Here is a 12,072-nt window from a genome sequence, read left to right as displayed (position 1 = left end):
GTAAATTTGAGGCTGACTTTGTCTACACACATCATCTATATAGAAAACATGCTCTTACCTGGCTCAGATACATAGATAACATCTTTTGTGTATGGACAGGTGACACCAATAGCCTCACAGATTTTGTACATGACCTCAACCAGAGTATACCGAACCTAACCTTTACCTCACATTCCAACACACAGTCTGTCAGTTTCCTTGACACCATGATCTCTAAAACTGACTCTGGCACCCTTACAAGTGACCTTTACATCAAACCTACAGACCGTAATAGTCTACTACACTGGTCCAGTTGTCACCCAAGACACGTGAAGATAGCTCTATCTAAATCCCAACATGACAGAATTGACCGCATAGTCTCAACACCAGATATCAGGCAAATGAGACATGACGAGATGACTGAAAAGTTTCAAACAAGAGGATACCCCAAAATTAACGCTGAACAACAAACCAGAATTACCCAACGTGACTGTGATGTAGAGAATAGGGTTAAGTTCATCAACACCTATCACCCGTTCTCTCCTCTGATCAAAAAAGCAGTTCTTGAACACTGGCCCCTACTAGAAAAGGCTTACCCGGGGATTGAAAATTTCCAAAATCCTCCTCTCATCTGCCATAAGCGGGCTCAGAACCTAAAAAACACTTTGGTTAGAGCCGACGTGGGCTCCCACTTCAAGACATTCAGGCAGAAGACATTTAGCACGGTGCGCAACGGAACCTTCCCTTGTTTGGGTTGCGCACAATGCACGAATGTTAGTAAAGGCGATTCATTCACCCATCCGAGGTCCGGCAAACGGTACAAGATCAATGGCTATTTTACCTGCAACTCAAATTTTGTCGTCTATTTAATCAAATGCCCATGCGGCCTAGGATACGTTGGGGAAACCACCCAGCATGTGAAAGACCGCATTTCCAAACATAAATCAACCATCCGGTGTGAGAACACACTTTTACCAATTCCTGCCCATTTTTTGGAGAATAGACACTCTGTAAGCCAACTGAAATTTCAGGTTATCGAACAAATCCCTGTACCCAGACGAGGGGGTAATAGAATCCAAACGCTCAAAGAGCATGAAGCGTATTGGATATATCACCTAAATACCCTCCATCCACACGGTCTCAATAGAGAATCTGAAATGTATTATTAATCCCTTCTAAATTCCACTTCATAGTGAATTAGTTTTGTTTTTCATCAGGAGTTTAAAATCACTACCAAATAAGTTCTTTTCCTACACAACGTTTTTTGGTTTATAGGAGATATTTCTGACATAAGTGTGTTAATATGAACGCCATTTTACTCTTTGTATGTAAACCTTGCTCTAATTACCTTTCTTTGTTTTTAGGCAGGAAAAGGAAGTTTCTCTGAAACCTGATAGGCACAACCAGCACTGAAATTATCACCGTGCATGAATTCAGCACAGTCCCACCGTTAAAATGGCCGCCTGTATGCATGTGACATTTCCTCACAACCCTCCCTTTTTACTTCACTTCCTGGATGGCTCGCACCTGCTCAGTACATTCATTCTGACATTTTTGACCTCACCAAGATGGCGACTGCCAACATCACTTCCTGTCAAGTCAAAACATGTTCATTCTCTATCCCTGCCCTGCACATGCTCAGTACATTCATTCTGACATTTTTTGACCTCACCAAGATGGCGACTGCCACCATCACTTCCTGTCAAGTCAAAACATGCTCATTCTCTATCCCCGCCCTGCACATGCTCAGTACATTCATTCAGACATTTTTGACCTCACTAAGATGGCGATGGCCCTTCCCCCCATTCCCGCCCCTTCCCCACCCAATCAGGAAGTGCTTGACAGTATTTAACATCACTGCACTAAGCCACATGCACTTCCGGCCTCCTCCACACCTGACTAGATTTAGGACACAAGGTAATGGTGCCCTACAGTCTTCATAGACTGGGTTTCCTTTCTCCATCTCAGCTTATTGACCTGCTTTTTTGTCCTTAGGACGGGAGTCACGTGCTGACCCTACACATCGGTATGTGACCCCTAAAACTTTCTTTTATATCTTTTCTTTCTATATACCTTGCTATTCCTTAACCTATACCCTTTTTCAGTGGTTACTATAGGTACCGTTCCAGCAGCTGGATTACAAAGGCAAACCTATACCACTTATACACACACCTCAAAACCAAGGATCTAGGTATTTATACCTTATGCCTTAACATTTCCAAGAGCACCCCTTACACACTGCCTCCTTAGATGACCTCACCTTTATTCCCACTCCACTTCACTGTCCCCTAATGCCCTTTCTCAACACTACCTACACATTCATGCTTTTCAACTCCTTACACCTTCACTCTATTCCTCTGTTCAACCTCTCACATGTTCACCATATCACACCACAATACATACTCACTGGCCTCACATCATTATAGATCCATACACACCTTCACAAAGGATGTTTGACACTGTCCCCACCTTATGTATCACCTATCACTAGATTTTTGGTTTTATAATACTTTATAAAGTTTATTTATTGATTTTTGTTCTTTTATTGTATATATTGTAGTCATATCCCTGATGAAAGCTCGAGATGTAGAGCTGAAACGTTGGATTGTAACACCACCCTTTTTTGGATTGTAACACCACCCTTTTTTTTCACAATCAATAAAATCACAACAATTAAAGACTGTCGTTGAGAAGACTTTACTTTCATGTTATTAGTGTGCCGGGGTTACTCCTATACTTTAGTCTTGTTTTTTCCCAGAGCACCTAAGTTGGGGTTTGAGCCTGTCATATCTACTTTATATTGAATCTATTTATAGCTAGAGATCAGTCTGGAGACCATGTGAGCAATATCATGAAGAGTCCTTCACAATGGAACATCACATTGGTCATACTTCTAGGATTATTTAGTGGGGGGTGGCATAGTATATGATAGCTGAACATTTCTTCTTTATTCCAGGTACACTACCAGCTCAACATTACATCGATTTGTTCACATAACTAGTGGTATGATCATTTTTAAGTGGTGTCCAAAAAAACATTTTTCAAGAACAATTGCTGGGCCAGATGTTGCTGATGTTACTGTGAGCAACTAGTGTGGTCTAAACAAGCTACCAAGGGCTGTGGCGTCTCCAGACTTGTCTAATATTGAGCAGATCTGGGATGTCATCCGTCGACAATTGCAAAGGGAGCTGCCAGTAGCGGATCTTGATGATTTCCTGCCCAAGTGCATTCAGCATGGTAGAACATTCTTCAGACAACCATTAATGACCTCTTTGATAGGAGCCAAATGGTGTAAGTGCGAGGATTTCTGCACATAGCGCTCTTACTCGATGCTGAATAAATCGAGATATTTTGAAAATGTTGCATTTATTTATTCATCATTTTCATATTGTTTGAGAAAAAGTATGCAGCACTCACCAATCGCGTTCGTGAAGGAAGTCCTCTAATCCATGAGACAGTTACAGGACATTAGATGTGGTTTGCTAGGTGCGACTGAATGCGGGGGGGGGTCTCCCCACATGCATTCACACCTTGCAAACCACATCTAAGGTCCTGTAACTGTCTCATGGATTAGAGGACTTCCTTCACGAACGCGATTGGTGAGTGCCGCATACTTTTTCTCATGTCATGGAACTGTCTTTATAGATGCAGAGCACCTTGAATCCAAGCGTTATAAGCTGCAAAGCTCTTGTTTAAGGGAACCATCCTCTGTTATAGGGAATGCACAAACAGTACACTGGTGCCGCTTTTCAATTATATTTTGGAACCATTTTCATATTATTAACATGTTTAGCCATCCTATGATTTCCATAATTCTGCAACTTTTCTTTCCCGATGTTGCAATTTCAATATTGATAAGTCTTTAATGTCATATTGTATTATTGTATTATCCTGTAATTGAGCTATGGAAGCTATAAAACAGCTTTAGTTCATTTAGTTAATTAAATCTTTTATACAATTATTATAATGTTTGATTTCCCATTCTCCACTGTCCAGTATAATACTGTTAATGCTTTTAGTCTTGTATGTGGCAGAGGATGCCTATTAATTGCCCACTGAATTAAGGCATGGCTTGAAACTGTTGTATACCAGTATCACATTGCTCACGCTGCCTTTTTTACAGAATAGCTCTATATAGCTAATACAGGATCCACAGGATATAGTTTTGGATTTGGTAACCCTTGGACTATGGCTCTTCAGACATCTCTTCATTTCTCGTCCATGTAGATAACATGACCGAAGCCAAGGCTTTGCTTAGGGATGGTAAAAGTTGGATTAACGCATACATATTACAAATATATGGTATGTAAAAGAGATAGTTTGTAGATCCATTGCACCCTGCTGTTTGTTCATCATATTTCTTTGTATGATATACCTTGACAAGATTTGGTATTATAATGGTCCGATGATCACTGACGTAGAGGCTTTTATGTAATGCATTCTCAGTATTTCATTGCCCGTCCTGTGTTGAGTTGCCGCTATTTCATTTCTATCCTTCCAGTAATGTTGGATAAGAGACACGATTGTCATCTGATCTGTGATGTGCTTGACTGAGCACTTTTACACTCTGGTGCTATTAATACGACCTGACAGTGCTAAAAAGGCATTGAAAGGTTTATTCTGGTACCATCATCCTAATGACCTTTTCTGACATATGTCCATATTCACTGTCAAAACAGGGTAACATTGTATTGTCCAGCTGATGTCTGCTTCTCATCTAAGATCTGTTATCACATAAGTGTCTGTTAAAGGGGTTGTCTAATCAAAACAAATTATCACCTATCAACAGGTGGGGGATCCAACTGCTGGGATCGGCAGCACATTAGAATGGATCAGCAGTGCGCATGCTCAAACACTGATCCACTCATTCCTATTGAGATGCCATTTGTTGCGCTCGACTTTTTCCAGCTGCCCCATACAGAATGAATGAAAAGGCGGTCGGACATCTGCTGTTCCATTTTGTAAAAGTCATAAAAGTTCATCGTCTCGGATAAAAATTCCCTGTTTTGCCGATAACTGCACCTCCCAGCTTTGGGACACGCACTGATCAGCAAATGATCACAAAATATCTTGTTTTCAATGGAAAACCACTTTACCTATATGGAGATTATAATTTACATGCCCCAAGTAATTTATAACTATTGTGTAGACTGGCTTAAAAAGATCAGCTATGTGTAAATACAAAGGAAAGGGGCACCTGTTGCATGACAGTGTTCCCTCCTACAAAGGCAGGGAAAATGAAGCAGCCGTTGACCGGCCACAGGAATCGCATGACATAGCTATGTCATGTGATTCTCGGGAGAGCCACAGTTGACACAGCTGAAACAACGTTGGTGCCGGAGTTCAATATAAGTGTTATTATTTTACAAGGGGTAATCATAGGGATTGAGAAGGGGTTGTCCAAGTCAAGTAACAGAATTCATTTTCCTGTGCTGTTCGAATCCAGACATCTAATCTAAAGACTACTTCACTGGTTAAAGTTCTGTGGAATGGGAAATAAAAGGTAACATTTATGGGTGTAGGTTCAACATTTTCACTCTCACGCTTTCTAATCCTTTAAACCCTCTAATCTTCATTTATAGCCATGTAGAACATGTTGTCTTTGGTTTTTCAAGAACTTGGCAATCAAGTTGGTTGGCCACATGCTGTTCCACCTTTTGATGTCCAATGCCTGTCCGTTATTCGGATGTCTGAAGCTGGAAAATAATCATTCATCATCATGAATTACGTGTGGGAATTCCTAAAAATATTCCTTAAAAGCTAAAATAAGAAACTGAGCCACTCTCTAAGAATTATTACATTCAGATTTTAACTGCCATGGGAAAAGTGTCTGGATGTGTTACGATATGTGCTAAGTTGTTAGAGAAGGTTTAGAGCTACAATAGAAAATATATATTATTTTTTTTGGAACATTTGCAAGTCACTAATGTTTATCCAAAACTGATAAAATAATTGAACAGGTGGCTAACAGCAAGCTACAAAAGATCAAGGTGGTTGTTATATTCAGAGGGCGTAGAAACACTTTTTAAGTTTTCATTTTCTTTTATAATTAATTAGTTGATCCTATTCATTTCTATAAGACTTGGGGATGTTTAAAGGGGTTGGAAAAAGACTGTACAGCTGCCCAAAAAATGGTGACGGTGGAGTATTTGACCAGTCCTGTCAATCAGCCTCTTTCAACTCAAAAATAACTTTCCCATTTTAAGTGTTTTTCAATTGGAGGAGGCTGATGGGCAGGACATTTTGTGGACAGGAGAACTGTATTAGCAGGTAACTCAAAATCCTGCCGCCGCCACCGTTGTTAGAATAAAGATAAAGTTGATTATCCCTTTAAATCTAGCTTTTTGTTTGACTGCTTTCCAGTTATTATGTGTGATCATCACCTATAATGGTGGAATTATACAATGAAGTGGTAATATTGCACTATTTATTGCTTCCAGTAGTCACAATGATGTCTTAAAAGAGTTGAAAAAAATAAAAAGAAAGGATCTGATTTTTCCAGAAACAGCTCCACTTATCTATAATGTGTGTCTGATATTGCAGTCCCATTTATTTGAAGGATGCAGAGCTGCAATACAGACAGGGAGACAGGGCCAGTTATAAGGGTGGTGTTTCTGCAAAAAAATATTACATTTTACCTAATCTCATAAAACATTATTATAGGTGTTTTATGCCATAAATGTCATCATAAATGTGAATCCTCCCTCATGACAAAGGAGTTCCCCATTGCTGAGCTATTTTTGAAACTCCCAAGAAAGTCAATGGAGGCAGCCAAGCATGCATAACCACCTCTCCATTGACTCCTGTGAGAAGGACAGGAGACCCCCATTCCCGAGAAAGGTGCAGGTTCAGAGGATTGCTACTTCCAATAGGTGAAACTAGAGTTCTACGCCTCTTCCTCTCTGAAGAGGCAATTTGCATATTTAAATTCCCAGACATGTATGGCATATAAGTCTCCTCACTCTGACATGCCAGGCCTGGATTGTCACTCTCCACAAGTAGAAATGTTACCCCTTAGATCCCAGTCTTAAGCCTCTCACCTAGGCAAACCGGATCTCATACTGTGCACTGATGAGAGGCAACACCTGCAAATTGGGATTCTGGTTTCGCTTTTATCCTAAGTCATATGGCAAGGCTCATTAATGGGTCGATATTGACTTTTAGGATTGATACTTCCAATAGGTGGCACTAGAGTTCTAGTCTTCTAACTCACTAAAGAGACAATTTACATATTTAACGTTTAGATTATAATTTATGGTGACCTCAATTCAGCATTACTAGAAATTTTTCTCTGGCGGCGTGTACTTCTTCCCCTATACGACATTGACCAATCATAACCAGCCAACATGCAAGGGACAAAGGAAAACATCCCCACAATAGCATGTAGTGACAAAACTGTTTTGTCTCACTGATCTTGCGGCCAGGAGTAGGGCATAATGAGTGTGATTACTTCTTCATAGCATGCAGTGTGGGAGGAGGGGCAATATAGCTAATCTGAGTTTTGTAACATTACAAACACCTCTAGAAGCTCTCCTTTCAAAGTGTTGTCAGCTCTGCTCTCCCTTCTCTCAAGAGTTTTTTCCAACAAAATTTACAAAACTATTTTTTAGAGACCACATCACATTTGAAGTTACTTTTAGGGGCCTATATGACAGAAGATACCCAAAAGTGACACCATTCTAAAAACTGCACTCTTCAAGGTGCTCAAAGCCACATTCAAGAAGGGTAATTCACAGGAATTAATGGAATGTGGAAGGAAAAAGTGAACATTTAACTTTTTTCACAAAAAATGCTGATGCCCCATTTGTGGGGTAAAACTACAATTTTGGCTCATGGAAGGACTCAAAAGGGATGGAGCACCATTTGACTTTTTGAAGGCAAAAATTGCTGGAATGGAACATGCATAATGTCACATTTGGAGATCCCCTTATGTGCCTAAACAGAGGAAATCCCCCAACAAGTGACCCTTTTGGAAATTAGACACCTAAGGGAACTTATCTAGATGTGTGGTGAGCATCTTGAATCCTCAGGTGCTTCACAGAAATTTATTATGTTGAGCCATATAAATAAAAAAAATCTAATTTTTCCCACAAAAATGTTCTTTTAGCCCCATTTTTTATATTTTCACAAGGGTAACAGGAGAAAATGCAATGTAAAATGTGTTGTGCAATTTCTCCTCAGTACGCAGACACCCAATATGTGGAGGAAAACTACTGTTTGGACGCACAGCAGGGCTCAGAAGGGAAGTAGAGCCATTTGACTTTTTTATTGCATGATTTGCTGGAATCATTAGCGGATGCCATGTCGAATTTGGAGAGCCCCTGATGTGTCTAGAGAGTGGAAAACCCCCACAAGTGACCACATTTTGTAAACTAACCCCTCAAGGAACTTATCTAGATATGTGGTGAGTACCTTTACACCCCAGGTCCTTAATAGAAGTTTATAACATTGAGCTGTGAAAATTATAAAAATTACATGTTTTCTAGTCCCAATTTTTATATTTTCAAAAGAGTAACAGGAAAAAAAAAATTGTTGTACAATTTCTCCTGAGTATGTAGACACACCATATGTGGGAGGAAAGTACTGTTTGGGCACACATCAGAGCTCAGAAAGGATAGATTGATGTTTTGGAATGCAGATTTTGATGGAATGTTCTACAAATGTCATATCATGTCTGGAGAACCCTTGATGTGCCTAAACAGTGGAAACCACCCACAAGTGACCCCATTTTGGTAAGTATACCCCTCAAGAAATTTATCTTGATATGTGGTGAGCACTTTGAACCCCCGGGTGATTCACAGAAGTTAATAACGTTGAGCCATGAAAATAAAAAAATCTATTTTTTTCCCACCAAGATGTTCTTTAAGCCCCAATTTTTTATTTTCACAAGGTTAATAGAGGAAAGTGGACCCCAAAATTTGTTGGTCAATTTCTCCCGAGTACACCAATACCCCATATGTGGCCAAAAACTACTTTTGAGGCACAGTTCAAAGTGCAGAAGGGAAGAAGCGCCATATTGGGCTTAGATTTTGCTGGAATGGTTTGAGGGTGCAATTTTACATTGATAAAGCCCCTGAGGTGCCAGAATCAGAGAAACCCCCATAAGTGACCCCCCCATTTTACAAACTGCACCTATCAGTGAATTTATCTATGGGTGCATTGATCATATTGACACCACATGTTTCACAGAATTTTATACCATTGGGCAATGAAGAAAAAATAATTACATTTTTATCACCAAAATTTGGTTTTAGCCCCAGATTTTATATTTTCACACTGAGAAATGAGTAAAAATGGCACCAAAATTTGTCCCACAATTTCTGCTGAATGTAGAAATACCCCATATTTGGCTGTACAGTATTGCTTAGCCATACAGTGAGACTCAGGAGAGACGGAGTGCTATTTTACTCCTGGAGCGCATATTTTGCTATAATAGTTTGCAGACTCCATATATAGAGCCCCTAAGTGCTAGAAGAGCAGAATTCCTGCTCAATGACTCTATATTGGAAATTAAACCCATTTGGGAATTTATCTGCAGGTGTAGTGATGATTTTGACTCCATGGGTGTTTTCCAGAAACAAGTAGCAATGGATTTTGCTAAGTGAAATTGCAAACTGCCATTGTGGTGCCCATACTTTGCAGTCATCAGTACGTTGCAGTCATCTGTATGTTGTAGTCACCAGTACGTTGTAGTCACCAGTGCATGGTAGTGCCCAGCTCATGCTTAAGGAGTCATGCTACAGAAATGCCAAACTTTTGAACACTAAATGTGGTTTAGGCACACTGGGGCTCAGAAGGGAGGAAGCATTTGGATTTGAGAGTGCAGAATTTTCTGAATTTCTTTTGCGGGGGTCGAGAAGCTATAGCGCTTTTCCATAACCTTTGTATTACCAGTAACGTGGAATCCCCCTATATATCTGTTAACAGATGACAGAGCTGATTGGGGACTTTTTTTTGTGGATTGAATGGAAGCTTTGTAGGGAACATTTTACATAATGTTTGGCATTAGATTTATCTTGAGCTCTACGCTGAGCACTTACATCAGGGTTTACATCCATCTAAATATCCGAGTGACGTGATTTAGATTAAGCCCCTGAGGGATCCATTCACTACAGTGCAGCTGCAGAGTTACTCTGGACTGTCTGGCTACAGTTCAGTGATGTTCTTCTTTTTAGAGGTACATAAAACTGTGGTCGACCGTGCTTTTATTCACGCCTAAAAAGACCGACACTGTCGGATCATAAGCAGCCACACGGGGTCCACATTGACTCCATCTGCCTCATTATAGGGAATCTTCCTCCAAGGGTTCCGTCTGAATCACATACAGTATTTCAGAGATTTATATGGAAACCTCAGTTTAGAACGCAGGACAAATGTGAACCAAGCCTTAGGCCGGGGTCACACTAACCGACGCAAAATACGGTCCGTATTTTACATGCGTAATACGGATGAATGAATCCTAAATAGTGCTCCGTATGTTATCCGTAAGCAAGGTGTGGTTGCGTATTTTGCGCATTTCAGCATCCGTATGTAATCTGTATGTAATCCGTATGGCATCCGTATGGCGAGATTTTCTCACAGGCTTGCAAAATGGACATTTAACGGTTTTGAGGCCTGCAAACTATTTAATTCATTAGCCTGCACCCTATTTATTGGCTCAGGAACAGGTGGCTGCCTCCATTCTGTCCATTTGTGACCTTGCTTGACTAGGTGTGTTGGTGTTGTATGTGCAACATGGCAGATAGTCTGAGTTTCAATACAACTGTGCAGGTTCTCTTCAACTGGCTTTTGTCATGCCGCTTTGGTCAACCATACCCAGTGATAGTGGATCCGCGGAGGAGGAGACGCATGTGGGTCCATCCACTTTTGAGGCAACGCCTCACAAGAGGTCATTTTCACCGCCTCTATTCTTCTCTGCGGGAGCATCCGGTAAAATTCTACCAGTACTGTCGCATGAGCCTTGCAACATTTGATCTACTCTTGGAGACAGTGCGCCCTGGGATAACCTTTCAGGACACCAGGATGCGCAAAGCTATATCTGCAGAGGAGCGACTTCTACTCACATTACGGTATGTACTACACAACCACATTCTCTATGTTCATGATGTGTTGCCCAAAGTATGTATTTTTTGCTTTTTGAACTAAGTTTAATGCCCTCATCTTATTCCAGATATATTTAAACTTACAGACCAGAATGTTATGTGTAATATGTACTGAATATCACGTAGTCATTGTGCGACCAATTATATGTGTGTTAGTAGATCTGAATCACTAGCAAGTTTGGTATGTATGTACCTGGTCTTTTGTTAATTTGTGCATTCTAAAATGTTCCATTTCTGTTGTTCTTCAGCTTCCTGTCCACTGGCCTGTCTTATGCCGTCCTCCACCATGAGTTTCTCATTGGAAGATCTACCATTTCTGGCATAGTCAGGTCGACATGTAGTGAAATATAGTCAAGACTACATCAACTCGTCATGCCCGAGCCCAGGATGGAAGACTGGTTGAGGATATCAAGGGTCTTTGAGGAGGAATGCCAGTTTCCTAATTGTATTGGGGCCCTTGATGGCAAACATATCCGGATGCGTAAGCCGCCGAACTTTGGCTGCCAGTTCTTCAATTATAAACAATACTTTTCTGTTGTATTGTTGGCTCTGGCCGACCTTCAATGCAAGTTTATAATTGTTGACATTGGGGCCTATGGAAGGACGGGAGACTCTAGAGTCTTCAATACTTCCTTTATGGGTCGGCGGCTACGCACCAACCAGTTGGATCTACCTCCACCACGCCAGCTACCAGGCTCCTCTCAAGAATCAGTCCCTTATGTCCTTGTGGCAGATGAGGCCTTTCAGTTAACGCGCAATGTCATGAGGCCATATCCCTGACGCAACCTGGACCACCGGCGCAGAATTTTTAACTTGCGCCTATCACGTACTTGGCGACTGGTGGAGTGTTCCTTTGGCATTCTTTGTGCCAAATGGCGGGTACTCCAGTCTGCCATTCAGCTGAGTGAGCAAAATGTTAATGAAGTTGATAAAGCCTGTGTGGTTCTTCATATCTTCACCAGGATACATGATTGTTCCTCCACTGCTGATG

General features: G+C 40.8%; 1 protein-coding gene across 5 annotated transcripts in view; it reads left to right on the top strand.

The window, feature by feature from the left end:
* The window catches only part of ZNF385B (zinc finger protein 385B), an 837,627-nt gene that overhangs the window by 529,974 nt on the left and 295,581 nt on the right, over positions 1-12,072 (top strand). Inside the window, exon 1 of one of the 5 annotated variants that reach the window (XM_073577478.1) lies at positions 1,270-1,896. The exons of 3 other annotated variants lie outside the window; for them this stretch is intronic. In XM_073577478.1, coding sequence (XP_073433579.1) covers positions 1,548-1,896 — 349 coding nt within the window. In that variant the 5' untranslated portion in view covers positions 1,270-1,547. Of the gene's footprint in view, positions 1-1,269; positions 1,897-12,072 lie in introns of those variants that run through there. One more of the 5 variants, XM_073577476.1, reaches the window with a different exon arrangement.

This window comes from Dendrobates tinctorius, unplaced genomic scaffold (genome assembly GCF_039654945.1).
Source record: "Dendrobates tinctorius isolate UK_male_01 unplaced genomic scaffold, ASM3965494v1 ptg000056l, whole genome shotgun sequence".
In the NCBI taxonomy this organism is placed as follows: domain Eukaryota; kingdom Metazoa; phylum Chordata; class Amphibia; order Anura; family Dendrobatidae; genus Dendrobates; species Dendrobates tinctorius.
Note: the sequence above shows the minus strand (reverse complement) of the source record. Positions and strands in the feature narration are given on the sequence as shown.